Source organism: Gobius niger, assembly GCF_951799975.1.
Source record: "Gobius niger genome assembly, chromosome: 10".
Taxonomy (NCBI): domain Eukaryota; kingdom Metazoa; phylum Chordata; class Actinopteri; order Gobiiformes; family Gobiidae; genus Gobius; species Gobius niger.
The window spans coordinates 20,325,077-20,350,750 of NC_136861.1; the positions used below are offsets into that span (position 1 = coordinate 20,325,077).

Genomic DNA, 25,674 nt, shown 5'->3' on the forward strand with positions numbered 1-25,674 from the left:
CACATTGCAAAAAAAATAAACCAATGGAGATTTAAAAGTGTAAAATACTGTCAATGTTTTACTGAAAGCTATGTTTGCTTGTTTCTCCCAAAAATGTCTGATTTCAATTTTTAAAACAGTCCTTCCCAAACTCTATTGTAAATCTATGTACGTATATTGCTGCCTGTCAAGTAACATGACGGATTTAGCCTGTAACATTTTACCTTTGCAGCACTTAATTATAATCTCTATTACAATAACAGTGAAAGAAAGTCCATGTTGTCCATGTAAAAACGGGCTTTTAAATATTCAACATTCTTTTATTGGTTTGGTTTTTTTTGAGTACAGTGGTTATTTCTGCCTTCATGGCGTTCACAGACGGCATACAACAATAACTACAAACAAAAAATATAGCTTTCTGATAATAATAACTGTGGTGGCTCAGTCTAGTAGTTACAACATGAATTATATAGAAACAAAATCTTCGTACCTGATCAACAACAATAAACACGTGGAGAAAAAAAAAAACGGTCCAAAAACTGGAGCTAATACTTTTGAAATTCTTTGTGGTTTACAAAATGACATTGATATTTACATTCAATTGAATAATTATCATTCAACAATAAACATCGTGTATGTATGAGTTTGCCATTAACAAACACTGATTATTCAACGTGTGATAAAATACATTATACTGATTATAATTAGTTTGCACAATGTACTTTCAAGTGCTAGTAATAATAATAATGATAATAACAATAAAGACGCACAGTAGGGCTGCACAGTGTCGCCAAATTATTTTGATTGTAATGTTAACTGATGCAATATCTGTGGAGAAAGATGACACTAACATAAAGTCACTAATGTCTTCCATCTGACTGAGGACTGACGCCTGCAATGCTCCCAAATTCAGGCCCATTTTAGCCTTGTAGTGGTGAATGATAAACACAACAAATTCCTAAAGATTTTGTGAATTTTAATGACACATACTGCTCTGAAATGGCTTTATAATATATCGCTTTTTTTTTCTTTTCTTTTTTTCTTGTTGTGCAGCCCTAATGCACAGGGGATGAGTTACTCCCCTGTCAAGAGTGGCATAAATCAAGGTGCAGGTCAGGAGACAGGAGTCCAGGGGCAAAGAGCAAAGTTCACCAATTCAGTCAAACATCCTCCTCTGACACAAGGAAAAGTGGTTAGAACAAGAACAGTAGTGGAAAGAGAAAAGAAAAGTCAACATACATTTCCTTATACGCTAGTAATGGTTTTAGTAATAGTGATTAAAATGGCGCCGTAGCAACATCGTTTTGTCGATGCGGAGCTGGAAATATCTGGACAATGCGTTTCCTTATTACTGCTCGTCACATGGCACAGGGATGTTTCCAGGAAAGGCGCCAAAAACAGACGTCCGCTTGTCTTCACCAACAACAAAGGAAATACCAGTGGGGTTTACGAGAGCTACTCCAAAACTCACCTCCATCACGACAGAAACAAAAAATATATAATATTAACATTAGCAGCTTCTAAAAGTCCTCTCAAAAATAGATGCTTTCATATAAAAAAATCTGAAATATACTGTAGTACGTGGCTATGCAGTTTGCTTCACTGGACGGGTCTGGCTTGCAGTCGAGTGTGCGTCTTGAGTTTCACATGTGAGCGAGTTAGGTTGCTGTGTTTGTGTTTTGGATTAGAGATTGCATCTGTTCTTCTTTCCTAGTGATTCCCTTTCATTGAAATCCCATTGTCCCGCTGTAGTCCATCTGTCTCTGTCACTCGGTGATTTGCTTGGGAGATTGTAGGTAGGTGCTAACAGACAGTTTGCTGGCTGGACAGTGGGCTCTCCAAAGACATGCAGGTGGGCGACAGGTCTGGACGCGCGCAGGGCTTAAACATGGACGAGATGTAGAAGGCCTAAAGGGAGAGACACACAAACACCACACATCCTGTCAATCAATGGAGACTCGGAGAATGCCAAAATAGGTGCAAGGAAAATGTACACAGTGAGAATGACCAGAATTCAAGGTCAAGGACAGGCTCTCCATCCTCGAAATGACAATAACAAAGACTAAGAGGAAGTTACGCCTTGAGGATACTTGAGTAAACTAGGGGGAGAGGTCAGGGCAGATTTTAAACTTTTCCGCAAGATGAAAGGGTTGCTCTTTCTGTCATTAGGAGCACACTGGCACAATAAATGAGTAAAATACATATACAATTCCAGCCACGTCGTATGGGCGTTTTTTAAGATGGGTAGATTTGAGATATGTTCTTGCCTGAGCTTAGACGAGTTGATGGGTACCTGTCTGGTTTTTGTCCGTGCCCTCAGTCACGCAAACCAACCAAAGGTGTTTTTAGCATTTGGTCTCTCCCAATGTATTCCTATAGCTCCAAACGGGGGTGAAGTTGGAAGCTACCACACTCTTCCACGGGCACGCACAAAGACCAGACAGATACACATCAACTCGTCTAAGCTGAGGTAAGAGCACATCACAGTATGGAAAAACTATGTGCTCTCAGTCACGCAAAAAAACCAAATGTGTTCGCATTTGGCCTCTCCCAGCATGTTCCTATAGCTCCAAACGGGGTGAAGTTAGAAGCGATCAAGCTCTTCTACGGGCACGCACAAAGACCAGACAGATACGAATCAACTTGTCTAAGCTCAGGTAAGAACATATCTCAGTTTGTAAAAACAGTGGCCTGTTCCTTTAATACCTGGCAACCCCAAGTGCAGCACACCCTTGATAATTATGCAGACGAGTTTCTTTAATCTTAATTACATTTAACTACACACAAACATTTGCAGGCGTGGTTCCTTTTTTTGGCAAGGCTGGTATCAAATGTGACTCGCTTTTGAAAAAAGGTAGTTTGCCTTAGGGGAAGTTCTTGGAAAGCGGCGCGCTTTAATAGGTTGGAGACATCTGGTCTAATTGATCTGACATTGTTATGCTTTGTAGTTTTTAAATATTTAAATATTTCTTGTAAAAGTATCTGTCAGTGGGATTCAAGCTTTGTATTATTGTGAGAGCAATTGATCCTCTAAAATCAGGAACAAACCAAATTACACCATTGGAGTCTAATAAGCAAAATGAAACAGCCCAAAGTATTCAGAATTTGGCCATTTTCACTTCATTTCCTTGTCTTGCAGTGCAATATTTATGAAGCAGTGGTTTGGGACGTACCACCCAGTAGGCAGTGAGGCCTCCTTGGATGAAGCCGGTGAGCACGTCGGTGGGGTGGTGCCGGTAGTCGGAGATGCGGCTCAGTCCGGTGTAGATAGCGATCATCACCAACAGGAACTGGATCAGCGGACGCAAAAGTCGGGCCCCTCGCCATGACAACCGCGCCTGCAGATAGAACTGCAAAACACAAGAAAAGAGTTAATGCTGCGTATACTGTGTTGCTTCGTGTTCTACTATGAGTATGGCATGAGGCCGTTAAAGATACATTCATCAGTATAACTTATTTTTGTGATTATGAATGTACGATATATAATGTGTAAGAAAAAGTCATACACAAGCCCGAAACCTTTACATCACCCTGAAGCTGGGTGTGGGAAATAACTAAGTTGGCGTGACTCCATTAAAGCTATCTATAGTCCATTTCCTGCCTTTGTCCATCCGTGCCTGCCTCCTGCATCAGCATTGTGCTCGAGTGACGGTGTGGCGCTGTAAAATAGAGGTCGTGGGGTGAGAGTGCTGCACATGTAGTAGACTTTTATGAGGTGGTCGTGGGCTCGCGGGCGGTCAGTCTCAGGGGAAACACGTGGTGCGCATTCCTATACGGCGCTGTACCTTTCGAGCAGCTCTGAGCAGGTGTCACTCTTCCTGCATTAAACACGAGCAGCTGGCCACAGTCCGGGCCGCATGTACGTACAGGTCTGACATGCTAACTCCCTCAGGCTGCACACTACAGGCGGTTGAAAGAGTTGCATGCAACAGTGTGTGAGCGCGGTGCTGTGGGGCTGTGAGGAGAAATGTGGTGTCGGATGTAGAAGGGAGACAAAACCTGCAACAAACAAGAGGGGCTTTGTATTTCTTTAGACAAGTGGTTCTTAACTGGTGGGACGAGACCTAAAAGTCTGTCATGGGCCAAAAATTACTAATGATAAATAGTTCTGATAGCTCTCCAGCCCTTTCTAAGTCACTCGCCAAACACTTTCTACATGCCTCCATATGCTTGATAACTCACGTTTGTTTTTTGTTCTAATCATGCAGAACACAATCTGTAAATGTTTGGGTCAATATAGGAAAGTACAAGAGCATGTCTTCTCCTGGGTGAGCTCCATAAGACACATTTTACTCTTTGAAGCATACGTAGCTCTCTGATGTTTTTGTTGCATAAAAGTAGATTGTCGGGTGAAAAAGGTTTGAGACCCTGGGTATAACTGCTACACGTTGTTTGTTTTCATTATTAAAAGGTGAATGAAGGTGGATCCAAAAACTGATGAGAACCACTGCTTATAAAAAGACTGATATGGTTCGGATATGGTCAAATCGGTGGTAATAAGCGGCACATGACCTCGGGTTTTATAAATGGGCCATTAACGCTGTCAAAAGTTTGAGCAGTGTAGGGATGCACCAGTCCGGTACTGGTATCGGATATCGGAGCCGATACTGGAAAAAACATGATATCGGGTATCGGCTACAAATATCCGATACTGAACCGATACTAGTTTTGGCTCTCAATGCCTTAAAGACACAACTTTTACCACCTAAATCTAAGTGAATATGGGCATGCTGTATATCATTGTAAAGCTAAGAACCGGGAGAATTCAATCACTGGGTTAGTTTTAACCTTCGCAAATGTATTTTTGATCGCCGCACAAAATTCTGCAGTTAGCAATGGCATGCTAAAGCTAGCGGGAGCATGCTAATGCTCAAAAAACACATCAAGGCTGGGTCAGAAACTATGCTAGAAATACCTAAAGTCGCCAAATAGAATAAAATCGGTCACTGCTGAAGCCAAGTGTTTGTATTTTAGTTTAAGAAATAACTAATCTAACATATTTGTAATGATCAGATTACTTAATGTGATATGCTTTTATTAATGAAACCTAAAGCCTGTCATTTACCCAAGGATATTTAGTGTAGAAAAGTCATTCTTGTTAAATGTTTATCCAAGAGTTGATCAATAATTGATCATTGATTTGGAACATGACAATAAAATAGACTTTATTGATTTTAAAATGGAGAAATTAGTCAATTAAATTTTTCACTCAGAGAAAGCCACGTTTAAGAAAGTCTCTTAGTATCGGTAAACATCAGATATCGGCAGATACTCAAACCCCAGTATCTGTATCGGCAGCAAAAAAGCTGGATCGGTGCATCTCTAAGTGTAACAACACCATGCCCCAATAATACCGAATCATTCTTACATAAATGTTTTTTTTTTGCAACATGGCTACTGCAATGTCATCCAACTTTCGAGACAAATTAAGGCGGAGGACGTTTTTTGAATTAAATGCACAAACCAAATGGTAACAGATGGGTGGTAAATTATGGGCTCATTACGCGCGATCCATAAAACAAATGAAATTGCTATGTACTTGCCCTCTTCTATATTCTTAGCCATTGCCGCAGATGTCATTGGCACCGCACTCCGTACTCGCATCTCTTTTTCACTATTAACACAATATTTGGTTTGCGGCGTTATTTCAGATTTCACTCACATCCTCCGTTTCAATCAGCGAGCCCCAGAACGAGAACGAGAGGAATGTGGACTTTATCTGGTTAATAATGCCCTTTTGTCTCCCTCTAACTGTCATTTCTGGCCCACAATGCTGCGATGATTACTGGGCACTGGCGACTCGGTGCAAAACAGAGAGGAGAGATGAAGAGTTTTTTTTTTGTGTGGGGGGGGGCAGTCGAGGGCTGTCTCATGCTGAAAGAAGTCTGTCAATCTCTCAGCAGGCATATTCAGTACACCCCTCCAGCCGCCCCTCTCTCTCTCTGTGCTAAATGAGATCCACACAACAAGGCCCTCTCTGTCTGCCCGGTCTCTTCAACTATTCATGTTCCCAGTGGAAAAACATTCCCCATTCTTTAACTCCCTCCTCGTCTCTGTCTCTCTGCTGCTGCTTCTCTTTTAACTCAAAGGTCTTTGGAGGTTTCGCCGCTCTCAGAGATCTCCTCCACCGCGATCAGGGACGTGTGAATGTATTTAGCGGCACACATCTTTGTCAGAGTGTTTGCGAATGTGTAATTAGCTTATCTAGTTAATCATTGCACACAGCGTTCGCGCTCTCAAGGGTGCTGCGTTGGTCTTTAATAAATAGGAGCTGCTGTTTTGCTTGTTCAAATGTGGCGACAGTGGCATGAAGTACTTTAATGTAGATTCTGTTGTGAAATGCAGGTTACAGTTTTATCCTGAAAAAAAACCCCTCTTCCTAAATCACTTGTTTTAACTTTTTGTCAACTTTTCTTCACCAAGTTTTCACCTTAATAGTGATTAACACTAACAACAAAGTAATAATTCGAAAACCTGTCATTCAGCACTTCAATCTAAGGGATTATTTGAACAATAAACATGGGGCTAACATGCGGTGGCTTTCGGATATACTTACTGCTAGATACATCATGGTGTACATGGCGAATGACGCATGTCCCGAAAAGAATGATTTCCTGAAAGACAAAATTCAATGAGTTACACATTAACGCTATTGTTCGGGATAATGAAAACCTCGCCCTCAGTAAATCAAACGTTTAGTAATACAGTGGGTTCAGAGAGTTTTCAGACCTCTTTTAATTGTTTCTGATGGGTTTTATGCAGCCACCTGACCCCTATACTCACATATATGTGTTTTTCTATTGGTAAAAATTGATTTGAAACGGATTCCCAAACATACAAAGTAGAAAATGAAGAAAAAAACCAGCAACAACTGCAGACCCAGGCCAAAGTAGGTGAGAGTAAAAGTTTAGGTCTGTGGTAAACTCTATCCCTTACCCCCTACGGATAGGATTAACCTCTGATCTAAAGGTATATCCCATAGACATCACAGAGTGTTCTATCCCCATGCAAATGAATGGTGAACCAGGCCCTATATTAACCTTGTCACCCCCACTTTAATCGAGCGCATTTTCTCCTATTGAGCATTTACCAAATCTAAAAGCTTCCTGACGGGGAGAGCATACAGCCTATTGACCAGTGTAACACCTTATTTTTGTTGTTGTTTTTTATTGTGTTATTGTTGCATTTTCCTGTACGTTTTGTCATTTGAAATCTAACACCTTGTAGTTTCTGAGTGTAAAACAACTTATTGGTGGCGGATAACAGGAAACCGGTTAAAGAATAGCCAGGTATGGATGGCATGTCCGATTTTGGGAGAAGACTCAGAACGCTACATTAGGCCGATATGTGAAAGGCTGTGTATAGATTGCATGTAGCAGAAGGTGTTTTATATTGCTTTTAATTAAAATTAATTTAAAATTAGTTTTAAACCATTTTACAGAATAACATTTCTTTATGTCTGCTCTTGTTTGAGAATTAGAACAGCCAATCCTCCCCAGGAAATTTTAAACTCATCAGATAAAATTTTGTGCAATCTGGTGTATTTTAGGCAAGAATATGCTTTCCCTCCCAAAAAAGAAAAAGAAAAGCAATGCTTATTTTTATACGTAGCTGCAATTAGACTACTTTTATTATTTATTCTAGTAATTTATTGTTTTTTTTAATATACTGTTAAAATCCTTTGTTAGTGTTTCCTTGTTCAGAGGTGCCAAGCTGTATTAAAACAGAAAAGAAACCGCTAAATACAACTATGAAGGTAAGCTACATGCAAATGCTATGCTAACATCAGCTAAAGCTGCGCAAACAGTGGCTAAATGCTAATATCAGCAAAATCCCCGTTTAGAACAGCCGTATGATGTTGTGAAACATTAAATCCATATGACCTGTGTGTTAATAGTGAGGGCTGTCCACTCTGCCAATCAGAGGCCAGAGTCTGTTCACTAGCGCGCTTTGGCCACCGCCAGAGGTCGGTCCCAAAACCTATACCTGGTCAGACCAGTTTGGTCCTGGCCTTTGTTATGGAAAAGTTCAACAAAGCGGATGAAAGAGCCATTCGGCCGACACGCGCCTGTATATGGAAAAGGAGCTTTTGTTTATTTGATGTTGGTGATTTTCACCACCCAAGGTTGCGAAACTCAGTTCCACGGCCTGCTAACTGCAAACATAAGGATCGAACAGCGCTTCTCCTTTTTTAAGTAATAATTTTTTTTTTTAGTAATAATAAATATAATCTTCAGAATCCGATTTAGACACAACAAAATAGAGGAAAAATAGAAGAGGAAAATAGAGGGGTATGATAACTTTCTGAACCCACTGTAAAGTATCCTGACTAACCTGGCTTCCTCTATCAGCTTGGTAGTGTTCTGCCGACACTTGGGGTCATCTATGTATTCGCCAGGAGTGCAGTTAATGGACGAGTAGGTTATGTTGCACACCGACAGAAAGTTTGGCCGCAGTCTTCCTACGCTCAGCTTGGCCATGTTGGTGAGGGACTGACCGATGCAGCAGCCAAACAAGAAGCTCCCCAGCTCTTTATACAGGCAGGACACATATCGGTTTCGAACAAAGGCCCGCGAGTGCACGCCTCTGAATTTGACCCTATAACACTCACCCAGCGCTATCTGGAAAAGGAAATAAAACATGTGAAGTTATTGCAACATCCAACTTCTGTAAAGCAAACATCAGTATATTTTACAACATTTATGAAGAATATAAAAATGGGTGTCACTTACCGCAATGCCTGTGATCGCGATGCCGCCGGCGATAAGCCAGCTGTCTGGAATGGCCTCTCTCTCCACGTATGGATAGGTGATACTCGTGTCTCCGCAGAAGAACCCGCGTCGGTACGGAGTGACTGCTTTGAGCTCACATGCGAAGAAGGGGATGGAGGCTGGAGAAGAGGGGCAAAGGGAAAAGAAAACAAAAGATGGTTTGATGAATTTTCGTGAGACTTTGAAACATGCAACAAATCAAATTAGAGGTAATGGTCGCGGGGCATAAAGGAGGTCTTCTTCTGTCCCACCAGAGCGTTGGCCTGAGATGAAACGTGAACAGGGGGCATTTAATGAGTGCCAGTCAGGATGTCTAGGGGTCCCTGGGGATCAGGCATTCCTTGCATAGCTGATTTAACCAAAGAAAGAGTGACCAGGATGCACAAATGGACAATTAAGAAGATAAAGGAGCATGTTATTAGACCAAGCATTGGCTTCATGAGTCACTCCCGCTTCAGTGGCCAAAAACCTGAAGTGTCAAAAGGAGTTCATTAAGGCAGGTCTCACTTCAACCCACTTTCAACCCATAATGACAAGTTAACTGTTCATTGCCTCATTTATTATACATCCGATTACAAATACTATAATATTAAGGGTTCACTTGATTTAGATTCTTTCAAGCTATGAGCATAAGATGACGAAGATGAAGTTTTTGAGGGTCACAGCTCACTGAAAATGGTCCTGCAACACACCTTTGGGTCTCAGATAGATGAAAACTTGTGTATTGGATAGTCCTTTATTTACATATTTATTATATATTATATGTTTTTCCTGAAAAAGGAGATATTATTGCTTTTTGCTGGCATTTGGTAATAATCTCAAACACAGCTTTATCAATCACTGTATTGGCTAGAAAATGCAATATTATCCTACAGCTAAAACAGCTAGTTTCACTTTCTGATTGTCTCACCCCCCAAAACGCGGCTCCAAGTATGTTTTTGATGAGAGAGCAACATTGTAACATGCTTGAAAGCTCTAAAAAGATTTTGCCAAATATCCCTAGTTTGCATATCTACCCACACCAAGGTTGTTTATCAAGTTTATAGCAATTTAAAGAGTATACTTTTTTTTTTTTTTTAAACAAATAAGACTCCATTTCTACCTTGTTCATAAACACATTTTTCTATAGGACTTCCTTTTTGCCCTACATAGTGGATCACCATGTTTCTAGTTGGTCACTAATTAAAACAAATCAGTATCATGCGCTTCACCAGACGGTCAAAGTCTAAACCCTTACACTAAACATGCTCCTCTGCCAACTCTGCTCCAGGTTCACAAAGTAAATCTCAATATAACCCCAAAAGCAGCTACTGTGTATTAGGGCTTGCGTCCTACTTTGGGACAACAAGTTAAATTCTTCCATGTCCTTATCCCATGTCCCCTCGTCACCCCGTGGAATGCAGTTCGAATATGGGAATAATCATTAACCTCTGCGCCTCTCCCCATCACCCCGGGCCTGCTGCTGGTTGGCTGGAACGCTCCCAGGACTACACACTGTCCTAGCCAGGGAATCTATCCAACTACGTGACAGATCTGTGCGCAGGATGCTACATGCCCAAATCTGGGCCAGAACATACAAATACACATTCAAACATGACACGCGAAAAACCACTGAGCTACACCTGAGCCCCCATGCGTTCTGTAAGTGAGCTTTTCTACATTATTGCACTGATAAGCAGGGGAAAGGTCAACCAGCTGTGTTGGGAACAATTTAAAGAGCCAAATATTCTGTTAAACAGATCTTTTGTCTCTTTTAAACATGTTATAAAGGTAATTTCCTCATAAAAACAAACACCTGGGGTTGTGTTTTGTTACAAGTGTCCTCAAGTGGCACCATTTAAGTTTCATGAGATATTTCAAGTTTCATTTTTACACACCTTTTGCCGTTTTTCTGTACTTTTACCAGTTTCTCATCATACACTGTGTAAAAAACATGATATTCCAGTTTTTCAGCGGTGTCAAAAAGTGCTTTAAATAACCTGAATAGAGCAAACTATCTTCAAACTTGTTCCCCGCATGACCTTTGTATTTTAAGTTGCCCTGCCCTGCCTGAAAGACAAAACACTGATAAAAAGCCAAGTCTGCTTCCATTGACAGGGAGAGTGAGGAAATGTTGGAGGGAGAGCGAGAGGGAAGCACGTTGCAGGAGCGATAGCGTAAGGCAGCTGATAGGAGCTCTCCAAAGACCACGAAGGCTAACTTCAGTCAAGCAGGTGTGAGCACAGGTACTGGATCTCCCCAGTAACACATTTTAAGTTGTGTGTAATGGATTTATGAGAACGAGCAGCACCTCCATATCTCAAAATCTCACGCTGTAATCCCATTATCTGTGTATGGTGCCTAGTTGGAGGCCTACATAGATATGGTGCAGTTCATCCCTGGTACATCTCCATAAATACATCTGATATGTAAACGAAGGAATGCTACATGAGCAAATGCAAATATAGTTAAACAATCCACCAAGCCCAGGTAAAAGGGTTCAGTCAAGAAATTAATGGGTTTCGTTGTGGCTCAAGGAATAGAGCCTAAACTAAGAAATTAGAAAATACATGATTGTATGTGACTTAGTATAAGCACAATATGATTTGTCTTTTATATGTGCGTAATGAATGAGATAATTTGTCTCATTAGCATAAGTCACTTGCCCTGCTCCTATAGAGTCTTTCTTCTTTGCATGCATTGTTCACTCAGGCCAGTGTTCTGTATATAATCAATAGCTGGTATTGATGTGGAAGTCATAAAGTGATTCTATGCGGCAGTGATTCTGGCGGTTAAAGAGAGATCATTGTAAATGCAGCCAGACGCGAGTCTAATGGAGCTCACACAGGGCTGTGAGGTTACTGAGGTAAACAACACATTATATGGCCCAGGGATAATGCCAATACTAATGCTTTTGAAGGCAGGCAAAAGCAGTTCACTTGAGATCACATTTAAAAAAATCTTTGTATTGTTTTGCTGTTTTATGGCAAATTAGCTGTAACTTTTGAATTATCTAAAAAAAAAAGTTAATTGTTATAGATTACAGGGATCAATTATACAGGTTTAATCTTTGCTTTTGTGGCTTTTCTTTTTTTTACGTTTTATTGTAATCACATATCCCCCGCCTGAACAAGTGACAAAAACACAACTAAAAAGTGAAGAAAAAACAAAAGCCTAAAAATAGTGACAAAAGAAAAAAGGACAATGAGAAAGCAAAAAAAAAAAAAAAGAAGACAAAAACGCAAAGTAGGTTATTTCATAGGTTGTAAGCTCTCCAGTCATTAAGCTTTTAGATTTGGGTAAAGCCACGATCACGTGCTTGTTTCTAAATAACATTAATTCTTGGCACTTAACACACAACCCTAGTTCAGGAGTTTGAATGCCATTTGTTTGTTGAATATTTGAATATATCAAATTTCATGATGTTGTTGTGGCTGCATTCTTACATTGTTATGTCACTCATCAATCATAATTCCACCCGTGTGTAAAAGCTTGTAGTAACCTGTCGCTCTTTCATAAGTGCTCATTTAGATGTCAATAAAGCTTTGAACTTTCATTTTCACTCGTAGGTAACAGTTACTTGGCTGCAAAGCTCCAGTTGGTAAACCCTGCGCACCACATCTTGCTACAACTTGTGCCGTTCACGACGACATTCAAAACGTTCTTCACAACAAGGCCCCAAAAACATTAGAGACACGGCCACCTCATCTGTCAGGCAGCTGTGAACTGGGCCCTGCACCTGGCCAAGATATTGTCAAAGGAGAGCCGTGCCAGCGCGGGGGCCTGAGAGGGGACCCGCTCTGGCACTCTGCGGCGCACTGACACTCAGCGCAGGAATGCTTTTTCAATACGTGAAAGGCGATTGAGTGAAAGAAGTCGGGGCTAAGAAAAGAGCGGAGGAGGGAGGAGAGAGAAACTGTTCTGGTTCTAATTTACACATCTATGACCACAGCCCAGAATGAGCTCAGTGAGAACGAGAAATAAAAATGACAGGCCAGCGCAGACCGGAGTTGTTCATGGATTTAAGGTTGGGCAGCACAATATATTGAGATATTATAGTTTTTTTTTACCATGTTAGGTACGCAATATCCATATCACAAGAAGCCACACTACATCACTGAGGTCTTCTGTCTGAGATTTACATTTTGTGTGTTGAATGATATCACCGTCGCGATATTCAAGACAGTCATCGAATACTGTAATTTTATCTCACGAATCCCTAGAGTAGGTCATGCAGACAGATCAATATGCCATCAGGCTGTAAAGTAGGCCAAAGTGCATCGTGTCCAGGAGAGGCTGCGGAGAGGGGACGAGCGGAGATGATGGAAGCGGGGAGTATAAAGTGTGAGAGAAAAAACTGGGGAAACGGAGCAGCGGAAAGGGGTTTGTCGTCGGCGTGCGGCACACGGAGGTGATTAGTGGTGCTCCAGGAATGCGAAGGGTCAGAGATGTGGACTCTTTTGGGAACCGCTCTGTAAACACAACCCCGCCTTCAACCGTGCAACATAGACGCTTGACAGATTCGCATACATATAACAACGACCGCACTTGGAGGCAACCACACGGGCTTAAAAGACAACCAAACAAACCGCAGCGAGCCCACTAACGCCTGGAAAAAACCCAACTCGGTAAACACGGGCCGATCCTGGAAGCCACATGTAATCAAGACATCTTAAAAAGGCGAACACGGGGGCCTTTTCATTATCACAAATTGAACAGTGTAGCGAAAGAGCGTGTGAATTGTCCACCACAAGCCCCGGAGCGATCTGTAATCAGGTTCGTGGCAGTCGATAACGTCCGACCCAACAAGCCAGGTTCTGCTTTCACACAAGGAGAGGACAAACAATTAGTGACCTGTCAACAAAGGTCCATCTGGTCTACAGCAAAGGGCCCAGGCTCAGCACTTGAACACTTAATCTAGATCCTTCAGGGGTGGTCCACCAACACACCCACCCACCCCTCTGCTGGGCCTCTCACCAGCCCGCATGTGCCAGTGTTTCCCAACTAAAAATTTTAAGCAGCTTGTTTGCCTTCGAGTCATCGCTGCAAAAAAAGGAAATAATAAGCCGAAGAGCCCAGCCGTGAAGTGTTGTAACGTGAATCTCGGCAAAGCATGGTAATCCCTGGTAACGACATTACCTCAGAGAGCATGACAGCCGACGTAACACGCTCGTAAACAGCATTTCCAGCTTGGGCTGGGTGGGCTTAGGGCTTGTACAATTTTAGTGTGGAGTGATGTCTTCATGAGCGAGTAAGCATGACCTCAGTTTTTAAATGAAAATAGGGCTAAGGAAACTCAAAACATGAATGGTTTCAATATCCAAATTGTAAGGACTGCAGTACAATATCAGAGGTCGACCGATGTGGGTTTTTCTAAGGCCAATGCCGATTTTGAGGGGATTTTTATTGGCCGATTCATACATGCACGAATGGATGGTTTCATTCCGACAACCCTCCATTGCGACATCCCGCCAATCTGACACTTTTTGATGCCTTTATTCTGACAATGAAGTTTGAAGTTTAGTTTACTTGATCAGGACAATGTGCAGTTACATTAAAAAGATGGTTGCACCAGATTTAGCACTATGCTAATTTCTATCTGTAGTCCTACACAATCCGACAATTAGACTTCAGTGTCGGAATGGCAGGGTGTAACCGTTTTTTTTTGGGCCGTTTTTTCTAAATGTTTGGTCTATAATCCTGTAAAAACATAAATACTTGGCCTCTCCAATTTCATTTTATTACTTTAGGTGATTCAATCATAGTTTCTGTCCCAGCTTTGATTAGTTGCCTCTAGCATTAGCATGCTGCCCTTAGCATTAGCATGCTGCCCTTAGCATTAGTATACTGCATTTTTTGCTGCAATCAAAAATACAACTGCAAAGGTTAAAGCTAACTCAGCAGTTCAATTCTACAGGTTCGGTGCTTCAAAATGACATGCAGCATGTCTATATTGGCAGAGGTTTTGTGAAACTTGTGTTGAACAAACTTGTAGCTAACAAATTGCAATGTTTCTCCGTTTCCCTGAGGCTTAGGGAGTTGTGGGAGGACTTGTTTTAAAGCCCTGACTTCACTCTTTCTCATACAAAAACAAGTCTCTATCACCTTCAATCCTGGATATATCGGCTTTTATCGGCACTCAATCGGCTGATATTGTAAATCCCCAAATATCAGTCGGCCGATATATTGGTTGACTTCTATACATACAATAATTTCTACAACATGTTCTGCAACGCAAGTGATTGTTGAATTAGTTTAGTTCAAATTTCGGTCTTCTCCCAAATGTTGTACCCCTGGATTTGTGCAAAGTGTGTTGACTCTCTATTTTTGTTTGTAAGGATGTGTATTTTTCAGAATACTGTAGCCCTGGATGAAAGCAAAAACAGAAAAAGTGCTTTTTTTTTTTTTTTCGTTTTTAGCACAAGGCGATGACAGTTTCAAGAATATAATGGAAAGAAACATTAACTTTTACAAGAATGATTCACTGGCACCAAGGTGGCTGTGATTATGATTTGCAAAACATAGACTCTCACAACACCATTAAGTGGGCGGGTCAAGTCAAGTGTTACGGGATATAGCGTTTCCCGTTCTTCCATGGTGGGCTCGTAAGAGGATAGGGACTGGGTATTTAACTTGCCCCCAGTTTTCCTTATCTTTTTTTGTACCTGCTTCAAAGATTGTTTAGACTAGCCCGATGGCGGATGGAAAGGATTTATCACCGAAGAACAAAGACCGCGGAGTCAAAACAAACCACAACAAGCCCAGTGATATCTTCCCCCAGTGCTATTTAAAAATCATCTCCTTCTCTCAACAATACACCGTAAATAAATGCAATTCACATTCAATAATTGCCTCCAACTTGCATCCATTCGTGTTGGGAAAACATACTTTTGAGCTATTCCCCGAACACAAGGCCTTTTAAACCTTGCAGCGCATTAATATTTATTTACTCCTCGAATATCCTCATGCAGAAAATCAATACTTTGCTTGACTCTCTCCACTGACACACACCGGGAGACTTCTTACTTGCCCCCAGCGTTTGTTTCTGTTGCCACTGGCCAGGGCTTGGAGACACGCTTCCCCACAGCTGCCTCTGGTCTCTCTCCACACTAGAATGACCCGTCTCCTGGAGTTCAAGGATGACTGGAGACGTCTGAAACAGCGCTGTCCCTTTTGCCGAGGAACACAAAGCACCCACCGTTCTGACACGCCGCGCCCTTGAAATGGAGCTCGGAGGTGGTTCTGGGCCAGAAAGATACACTACAGAATAAAGTGCTCATGTTATGGCACTTTTTTCTGAGTTTATCCCCATGCTGTTCCTAAGTTTGAACAAAAACAACAACATACAATATCGTAAGTGTTTGGATTCATTCACGTGCATATAGGTTTGAATGATTTCATGAGGTTATGCTTCTCTATGTTTTTAAGATGTACATATTTACTATAATCCTTGTTGGGGAAATCTGTCTTATGTATTTAGCCTTTAGTGCCTTCAGTGCCACTGGGGCAACATGTCAAGGTGCAGCGCCCAGACTGGGACCCATCTCTACATCTTAAGCTGGGTTTGTGATAAACTGGAGGATTTTTTAAGTCCATGCTGCTTCAACTGACCCTTTCAGCCCTCAATTTGCCACCACAACAAAGTAATGGAGCTTTTTTTTAAGGTCTCACTCTTCTATGTGTCTTTATGTGATGTGTCCAGACGTTTTGATGTTCAGAAATTAGTTGAAAATAGAGGCCGGCCGATATATCGGGCCGATATTTGGGATTTTACGATATCGGATATCGACCGATCTAGCGCCGAAAAAAGCCGATATTTTCAGGACCAAAAATGATAGAGACTTCTTTCAAACGAGTCCTCCCACAACGCCTTAGGCCTCAGGGGAGATAAGTAACATCGCAATGAAAACTAGTTGACTTCAAGTTTGTTAAACACAAGTTCCACTAAACATCCGTCAATATGGACATGCTGCTTGAATTGGAGAATTCAATCGCTGAGTTAGTTTTAACCTCCACTATTGTATTTTTGATCATTGCATTTTGTGCTAGCAACAATATGCTAATGCTAACAACAACAAATCAAAGCTGGGACAGAAACTATGATTGGATGACCTAGAGTAATAAAATAAAATCGGCCAAGTATTTGTTTTTACAGAATTATAATAAACCAGACATTTGGAAAAATCGGCTAAAAACGGCTGAGCATATCGGCATTGGGCCAATTAACATCCCAAAACATCGGCCTTAGAAAAACTCATATCGGTTGGCCTCTAGTTGAAATCAGGCTAAATTACTACGACCTGTTTCCTGTATGTTTTATTTAAATTGTAAAGCATGCGATACCATGGCTAAGGTCTCGAAAAGCGTCACACAATGCATAATGTATAGAGCTTTTAAGGTTGAAGTTATGAGTGGTGGAGTGAGGGCTGCCAGTCTGCAATGTGAGAACGACAAAAGGCTTGTGGTTGCACTGAGGTATTTGGCACAGAGCGGGCGGATCGTACCGGGACAAGCGTGGAAGGAGTTTTCAGAAGCTTCGGGGCTGTTTTGACAATGTGTATCGTTATTTTTTTTCATAATAATGTGCATTAGAACAACATCAGAGCAGATTTTTGTCGGATGAAAGGTGGGGAATATCCGCCAGGTGAGATGTGACAAATGATTAAAAAATTTATCCGATAATGGGAAACAATGCCACAAAGCCAAGGGGGGGACGTCCTGTTATGGGAAGAGAACGAGTCATTAGCTTTGACATAACGCAGAAGGCAAGGCTACGGGCTGTATGGAGAGGAGGATGCACTGATAGGAAGAGCCATTCACTCTAATGAGCATAGGGGACTACAGAGCTGCATACATCTTAATAGACTCATTACTACTAATACCTAAGGAGCACCAGGGGCACTTATGGAACCGTCATCGAGTACAAGATTGCAGCTGCCTCATTAAAAGTACATTTGAAGCTGTTTACCGGTTCAAGTTTTGCCTAGTCCTCTCCAACTCTTCACTTAAGACATAAACAGACAGCTGTATATCCGATCTCTCAGGCGCCCAAGGGTCTGACCCCTGGCCCCCCAAGGAGAGATTCTCTGTCCCATCTCCCGAAACGCCGCTCTCATACCCTTGCTTTAACTCTCTTGTCCAACCTGATCCCTCAATCAGGCTCCCACTCGCCCCACTTCCTCCAGGCAGTGCACACAGTCTGAAGGCCCTGACCGGTTTTCTGCTAATGGCGCGCTACAGGAAGTACAGTGAGTGCACCCGCTGCAGCTTGTTCAAGGAGGGTTTGAACTAATGGATGCCAATGGGAAAGATGCATTAGTCAACAAGGACACAAGAGTCAGCATAATTTGACAGATGCGGTTTCAATAGTGTTCAGATTTAATCTGAAATAGGGCTGCACAAACCGAAGGGAAATTGCGATATTCGATGTATATTGCAATAATGTTTTTTTTTTTTTTTACTAGACCATTAAATTAAATGTAAACAAAAAATCTAAGCAATTTGTTTTTCAGCACATTGTGAAAAAAAAAAGTTTTTTGGCTGTTAGCAAAAATACAAAAATGTCAAATCAGATAAAAGACCTGAGTGACGGTGAGATAATATTGTTGCTTCCTCTCACCTAATTTGCTTACACCATAATTCTGCAATATATTGCGCAGCCCTTGTGTACGGAAGTACACATGTATTTTGTGATCAAGCCCTGAAGCAAAAATGTCTGGGTGATTTGTCAACAACACAGCACATGGCAGGATCTCACTAGGTTAGTGACAGTCCCTACACACCGGCAAGTTGTGACGCATCGGATTCCCGCCATCTTAGTCACTGGACAACTTTCTCTGCCAAAAACAACGTAACCAAGAATCTTCGAACAAAATTGTGGCCACCTGCCAAAGACACGAAGGCAAACCATAAAATACACTATAAAACCCTTGTTGAAAAACACAAGGCTTTTAGGGCAGGGTTGATGCGAGGTAGGTAGAGCCCCGTCCTTAGACAAGCTTCTGCACAGGGGGACACAGCTGATCTCTTCATGTCTGCAACCAAAATAGACGCAAACTCAACCGTCCTTTCTCTTTCATCTGTTGATTTTTGAGAAAGACTTGAGACACTGTGTTAAAATCTAGGCATGGCATGTTTATTTATACCATGCATTTCGTACGCAAGGCAGCTCAATGCGCTTATTGCTCGACCAAATATCACTTTATGGTGTGAATATCCAACTAACATTTCAACAAATTCCTTTTACTTCATTATAGACCTGATAATAGTTACAAATGCAAATCATAACATTCTAATTTAGCAAAGAAATAAAGCAGCAAATTCTTTCATTGGTTTATCTGTGAAAAGGGTCTATTGAGCGACTGAAGACTAGCCCCAAGGAAGTCCTGATAATCTCCCTAATCTTTATGGGCTAATGGGGCCTTTACCTAACACTGCTTTCCAATCGCCTCCCCGTTTCACTTAAAGGGAGTCTGTAACTGCCTTTATTGGGGTGATGACAGCCTAAAGACCACCTGCGTATAGGGCAAACATGCGGCGCAGCCTATTGGGAGGGGGAAAGGCCTGTCCGTGCATGTGCAACAGAAATGACAAACACCCGACATCTCCTGACCTGTGGATGGCAGTTTGGACGTGTGATCATATTGATGCGGCCACGGGGCAGCTCACACAGTCCAGCCCCCCTCTCCTTTCTCCTTTTCTTGCTCAGTACGAATGCCTGTACACTATCTGTACTCTATCTATCTATCTATCTATCTATCTATCTATCTATCTATCTATCTATCTATCTATCTATCTAGAATATGATGTTTTGAATTGTTAATTGCCATGGCAACGGTCCAAATTTTTCACAACATGAGGCCCATTATGGATTGACAGGGCGGCTCAATCTCAACCGACTCTCTCCCCTTTTTTCTCTCTCTATCCCACCAGGAATGCCTGCACAGTCTTTTAACCTAGACAAACACTCGAGACGCTCAGGTATGTCGTTTGCAAGGAACTTTCTGACACCGAGAGTCCAACCAGAACAATCCGTCTTTTGTGGGCCATCCATCACCCATGTGCAAGTCAGAACAGCGCTGTAAACATCACGCTGCAACAATAGGGAACAGGCCTATTGGGAAACAGAGGGATCATCCAGCTAGACCTTTAAATCTACGAATTAGACAGAATTAAACTTGTGATGCAACAATGAAATAAAGCCACATATTTCAGCGGTTGCGCATAGAAAAACTAAGACAGATCACTATAGGGGACGTCTGGTGATAACATAATGAGGACGTCCTGCTTGGGGGAGAAATTCCTCAGCTACAGTAGTGAATAGGCCCCCCCTTTACAAGATGAATTACGGCTGCGGGGCAAAAGTCGAGGGAATCCGATGGTGCCATTTTGGAAAGAAAATTGTATTAGTCAGAGATAAGAGGGTTTGGTTGAATGAAGGAGCTCGATTCATGTCCAGTAAGTGATGACATGCAGCATCAGAATGGGATGAGCCAAGGTCAGGTCTGTCTGCTGATAAGCCTGGCATGAGCGGAACATGATAGATAGGCAGTGAACAGCTGGTCTGACAGGAAGCTCAGCAAGTCAGACTCAATAATCTGAGTAATCGGCAGTAAATTAATGATAATTAGCGCATTGGTTATATTTTTTATGGATGCATTTTAATCTAAATTGCCTCATTCCATCATTTCTCCACACCCGTTGGCGATAAGCTACTACACTGCCTGACCAGGAAAAAAAAAACACTTTTAACTTCGATACAGCACCCATTTGTTGTTGCTTGTTTCAAAAAGCTGTCAAAAGATCCAGTGTTTGATTCATTTTCCACTTAGACCTGGTACTGATGATGGGGGAGTGTGACCTATGTGCAAAGCCTTCTCCAGCACATCCCAAAGATCCACAACGGGGTCAAGATCTGGATTCTGTGGCGGCCAATCCAGGTGTGAAAAGGATCCCTGAACCACTCTTTCACTATGTGAGTCCGATGAATCCTGGCATTTACATCTTGGAATATGCCTGACTGTGCCATCAGGGAAGAAGAAATCCATTGATGGAATAACCATTCAGGAAGTTCAGATCGTCAGCTGATTTCATTCTTTGGGCACATAATGTTGCTGAACCTAGATCTTGACCAACTTCCGCAACCACAGAACAGTTAAATGTGGGCTGATACTTTTTTGGGGGTGTCAGTGTATAGCAGCTGATTGATGGAGTCTCCAATCTCCACCAATTGAATATATGAATAAATCTATAGGGTGTTTAAACAGCTTGGTACTACATATCATTCCCACACTACAAATGTCTAACTACTACTACAACTAATTCTACTACTACTAATTCTAGTTCTACAATAAACTAAACAAATGCAAGCCTTCCACTCCACTATCATTACCCACGCAAGTCTTCTATTGTACTCATCAAACTCCAAAAATAGGTGCTGTTACTTCCAAAGAATTGTCTGTAAACCTGATGATCAGTGAGATTGTTGTTGTTGTTTGATTACATTTCAATGAACCGCCCAGCCCAAGTTAATAGTGCTGGTAAACTGATAGTAAACTGCTTGAGGAATATCAATATCACATAATTATGTCATAGTTAAACAGCCTCGTGTGCCATGTAGTTATCAGAGGGGGAAGGAGATCAGAAGCCGTGACGTGCAACTTTTGTAAGTTTGTCAAAGAGCGTGCCCAGGCTGTGCCTTTTGTGGTCAGCTCAGACAAACCATTTCCTCCGCGGTGCTGACTGAAGCTGCATCAGCGCGTCACTTCCTAATCGAGGAACAAAGCCTGGCTGAGCAGTGTACAGCGTGAAAAGTTAATAGCATACCTGCAGGGGAGAGCCGAAAGGAGAAGTGTGCGGCACGGTGTTGTTTTGTCTACCGGGGCACTTTCCTATGCGAACTCCAACTGCCAACCCGGCTGAGGACCTGTCAGTCTGCCTGGACGGGTTACACCTCTCGGCTGTTTACACCGTGCTCATTAAAATCGCACGCTCCCTCCAAAACAAGTGTGTAATAGTCATGTGCAGTGAGGAAAATGTTGTTTGATGAGATTTTAATGTATGCAAATATGACGCATCAGTACAGACGGAGGAAAATACGCATTACTTACGCTTAAGTTGCTTTAAGGTTGCGTTCATGTTGTTGAATTTAATAAATGGAGAGAAAGAACCTGTTAAAACCCTTTTAAAAACTAATAACAGTCAAAGGTATTATTTATCTTTAGGGTCTAAACGTTTATTTTGTTAATCTTGTGGCTCAAAAATCTATTGACAAAGCGTTAAAATGTTTTGCCCTGGTTTCGGGTTAGTACTGGACCTGTTCACATGAAACAAAAACTACCATAAGGTGCCATAAGGTTATGACATCGCAATGATACAATGTTGTTTTCTAACTTAAACTACTTGGAAACTTTACCTAAATGTATTTGGTCAAATCAGCTCACACAACCAGCTGTATCGAAGTTTTAGTCCTGTCAGAAGCAATTTGGGCCTCACATTCCTCTCCTGGTGTTTTTAATCCCCATGTGAAGATTTTCTGCTTAATTTGACAGAAATTATAGGCCTGCCCGTCTCCCCAGCTGAGCACTGTAAATCATCGGTGTCTGACGTTGTGTGTTGTGCTGCAGCGCTCACTTTTCGTCACAAGTTCGAGGCATGTTTTTATTCCCATTCCCACGTTCTTCTCCCGGGAACTTTAGGGGTTACCATAGAAACTGATGAATTCCCGGGACAACTCAGCCGCTGCCAGCTGAGGCCCCCTCACCCCCCTCCTCCCCTTCTCTCGCTCTGCTGCTGCCCCACGTGCAACAAGGGAACTTGGCTTAAGTTTTTCAACTGCTTTGAACTCTCTCCCTTTGACTTCTGGGAAAACTTGAGCTGCTCCGCTAACTTTTAAAATCCCCAAGTAACTGCATTTTCCTTCATGCCACAACTTTCAGGCTGAGCACACAGATCAGTGCAAGTGTGATTATTGTGAAAGACAAAACAAAAGTGTAGATCAGTATGTTTCTGTTTTAGCTTGTTATCCTCATTACTTTGGCCTCAATTTCTTCCCTCAAGGTAATCCATAGGCCAGAATTCTACAAAGAAAATCTACTAAAACTTTTACACACCCACATGGTAGCAATAAAAGAGCCAATCAGATTACCAAGGCCAGGCAACAACACGTTTTATAGAGATTCTGAGAGGGGCCATGTAAAAACATTATGAAGTTCAGCTGAGCACAGTGTACTTTGATATGCAATTATAATGTAGTGTTACATTTAGGGAACTTTTACTCTCTTTTTTGTTTACTTTTATGAGTATATATGCAAATGTATATGAGTGACCTTTGTCAATGCAGACTTTCATGATAAAGTAGTAATAACTAGACTTTCCATTAGGTTATTATTCCATTAGGTCCATTATGTTGACATTGTAAATTTGAGGCCAACTTATAACTCACCAACACAGAGGCAGATGACATCCAGGCAGACCAGCACTCTCCTCTTGGTGCACAGAGGCGTCTGCTCGGGCTGCTGGCTCAGAAAGTGTTTCCCAGCTCCGTTCTCCTTGCCTTCTCCCGAAGCTCCGCTGTCAGCCAGCCGCAGCTGGAGGTCTGCGTCCCGGGGCAGGGTGTCGCTGTGCCCGCCGGTGGAGTTAAACTTCTGCATGTCCTTGTATCAAAGAGTCACAAATGGGAACGCTTCACAAACAAGTTCAGTGTGATAAGAGTGCTGTGTGAATTGTGTAAAAAGTCCAAAGTTTTCAGTCCCTCTGTCGTCCATGCAACAAATCCATGTCAAAGAGTTTGACAGCGAGAACTTGGTCCAAGGCGCTTGTTAGCGCGGGTGACTTAGAGCTGTAATTTTTAAAGTTTGAGCAGGAAGTAATAGTCCAGAGAAAAGTTGGTGAAACGAGATGGATGCTGATTAAAACTCTCGGCTAACCTTAAACTTGTGTGATCTCCTAAAACTTTCACTGTGTTCTGGTTCTGCTCTCCCATAAGACAGTCAAGCGCGCGTGATCAGAGCTCGCCTGTTGCCTTTCCGCCTTCAAAGTAAAACTCGCGCAGGAGGAAGTGCTCTTTTATTTACGATAAACTAGTTTACTGCACCGGTCCAATTTGCAGTGTCCCTGGAAGCATCCACGTGCAATTGACAAATGTACGTCCGCGCAGCAAAGCCCGCAAAATCGAAGTTTAACGATCTCCCTGGAGCTCACAACAATGTTCGATCCACCTGACCCGACTGTGTAATGAAAATGAGCGTCCTCCCAAACGAGCTGCCCCTGTCCCGTTAAACTGCCCCGCCCACAGGCAAAAGCACCACTGTAAGTTAACCCATTTCACTGGCTAATGGATTGCTTGTTTTTAACTGCATTCTAGGTCATTATGAGAATTTGCAGCGCTGGTCGATTTAACAAACAAAGTTACATTTATTTTATTTATTTTTTCGTTTTCTGCGCCTCATTTTTTTTAGTCGCTTTGCACAGAGCAGACGGACCAAAGACTGACAGATGTGGTTTTTGTTTTTTGTTTTTTCAGACATGCTCTAAGACATGCTCTCACACTGTAGTTTCCCGCCACCTGCTGTAAAGACTGGAGCACTCCATGAAGCTGAAGGTCAGGTGCATCATAATTTAGCCTTATTTTTGGGGGGTTTGGAGTTCTCATATCAATAAATCAGGCTTGGAATTAGATACAAAAACATATATATTTTAAGGAAAAAACAACAACGTGATCATCTTGTGAAGTTTAAAGGAACAGGCCACCGTTTTTCCATACTGAGATATGTTCTTACCTGAGCTTAGACAAGTTGATACGTACCTGTCTGGTGTTTGTGCGTGCCCGTGGAAGAGTATGGTAGCTTCCAACTTCACCCCGTTTGGTGCCATAGCATTATGCTGGGAGAGGCCAAATGCTAGCAACATCTTTGGTTGTTTTGCGTGACTGAGGGCCTGGCTGATCCAAGATTCATCCCTCTTTACAAAACTGCTGCACTTCAGTGAGATTCAGGTGGTGCACTTACTTATTCCACCCTCTCCTGTGAATGTTTACATATTATGGCCAGTAAAAAATATGATAAAATGTAAATGTTTGGGGGGTATTATTTTAAGCAGACACTGTTTTCTCATTCTTGATAAATATTAATAAATATCAGACCACATTTTATGACAACTTTAGGTAGAAATGTGAGAACGTTGTACTCACTTTTTCCTTCCACTGTAGATCAAGGGGAGGACTAAACCGGGAAGAAATAAAAAACACCCAACTTAATTACATCACTAAATAGTTAATTAAATCATCTCTTGTGAAAAAGCTGCATAATAATAATGATGATGATGATAATAATGGTAATAAATGAAAAAAGAGTACATAGATAATCCACATAAACCTACACTAGATGGCAGTAGACACAGTCTTTTTTAGTGGCGAGCAGGTATAGCCCGCAGACCTTTCTGATTGAGAGTTGATATTTACAGTTGACCTGCTGGCGTGGTCTTGGTTTCTCTTCGTCATGGTTGCCAGTATGTCTCAGTTACCCAAGTAGGACATATGTGGTTCTGTAAAGAGCATGAGTATAATTATGATGCATTGCATTAGTGTAGAAATTAACTTGTGCGATAAAATTCAGAAAACAAAACAGATGTGCACATTATGTCAGGCTATAACCAAAAGAATACAACACAAATTGGCTGTATTGCATAATGTATGTATGTAACATTTGAATGTAAAGTCAGCGGTTAGTGCTCGTGCCTCACAGCTCGAAGGTCTCGGGTTCGATTCCCACCTGGACGGGGGCCTTTCTGTGTGGAGTTTGCATGTTTTCCCCGTGTCTGCGTAGGTTAGTGGTAGGTTATAAAAACATGTGCAATAGGTTAATCCTCCAGCCAGGTGTTTCTGACCACCAGCCTGGCTCCACATCATGGAGATGGGTCCCCGAGCGCCGGCCCATGCTGGCAGCTC

At 42.0% G+C, this 25,674-nt stretch overlaps 1 protein-coding gene across 1 annotated transcript; it reads right to left on the reverse strand.

The window, feature by feature from the left end:
* Positions 1–878: 878 nt before the first annotated feature.
* Positions 879–23,951, reverse strand: ppap2d (phosphatidic acid phosphatase type 2D). The gene is made up of 6 exons (XM_079565004.1): positions 23,173–23,951; positions 8,712–8,869; positions 8,314–8,600; positions 6,536–6,593; positions 3,153–3,329; positions 879–1,887 (listed from the first exon to the last, which is right to left on the reverse strand). The coding sequence occupies exons 1-6, from the start codon at positions 23,378–23,380 to the stop codon at positions 1,783–1,785; spliced, it is 993 nt and encodes a 330-aa protein (XP_079421130.1). The 5' UTR covers positions 23,381–23,951; the 3' UTR covers positions 879–1,782.
* Positions 23,952–25,674: the final 1,723 nt, after the last annotated feature.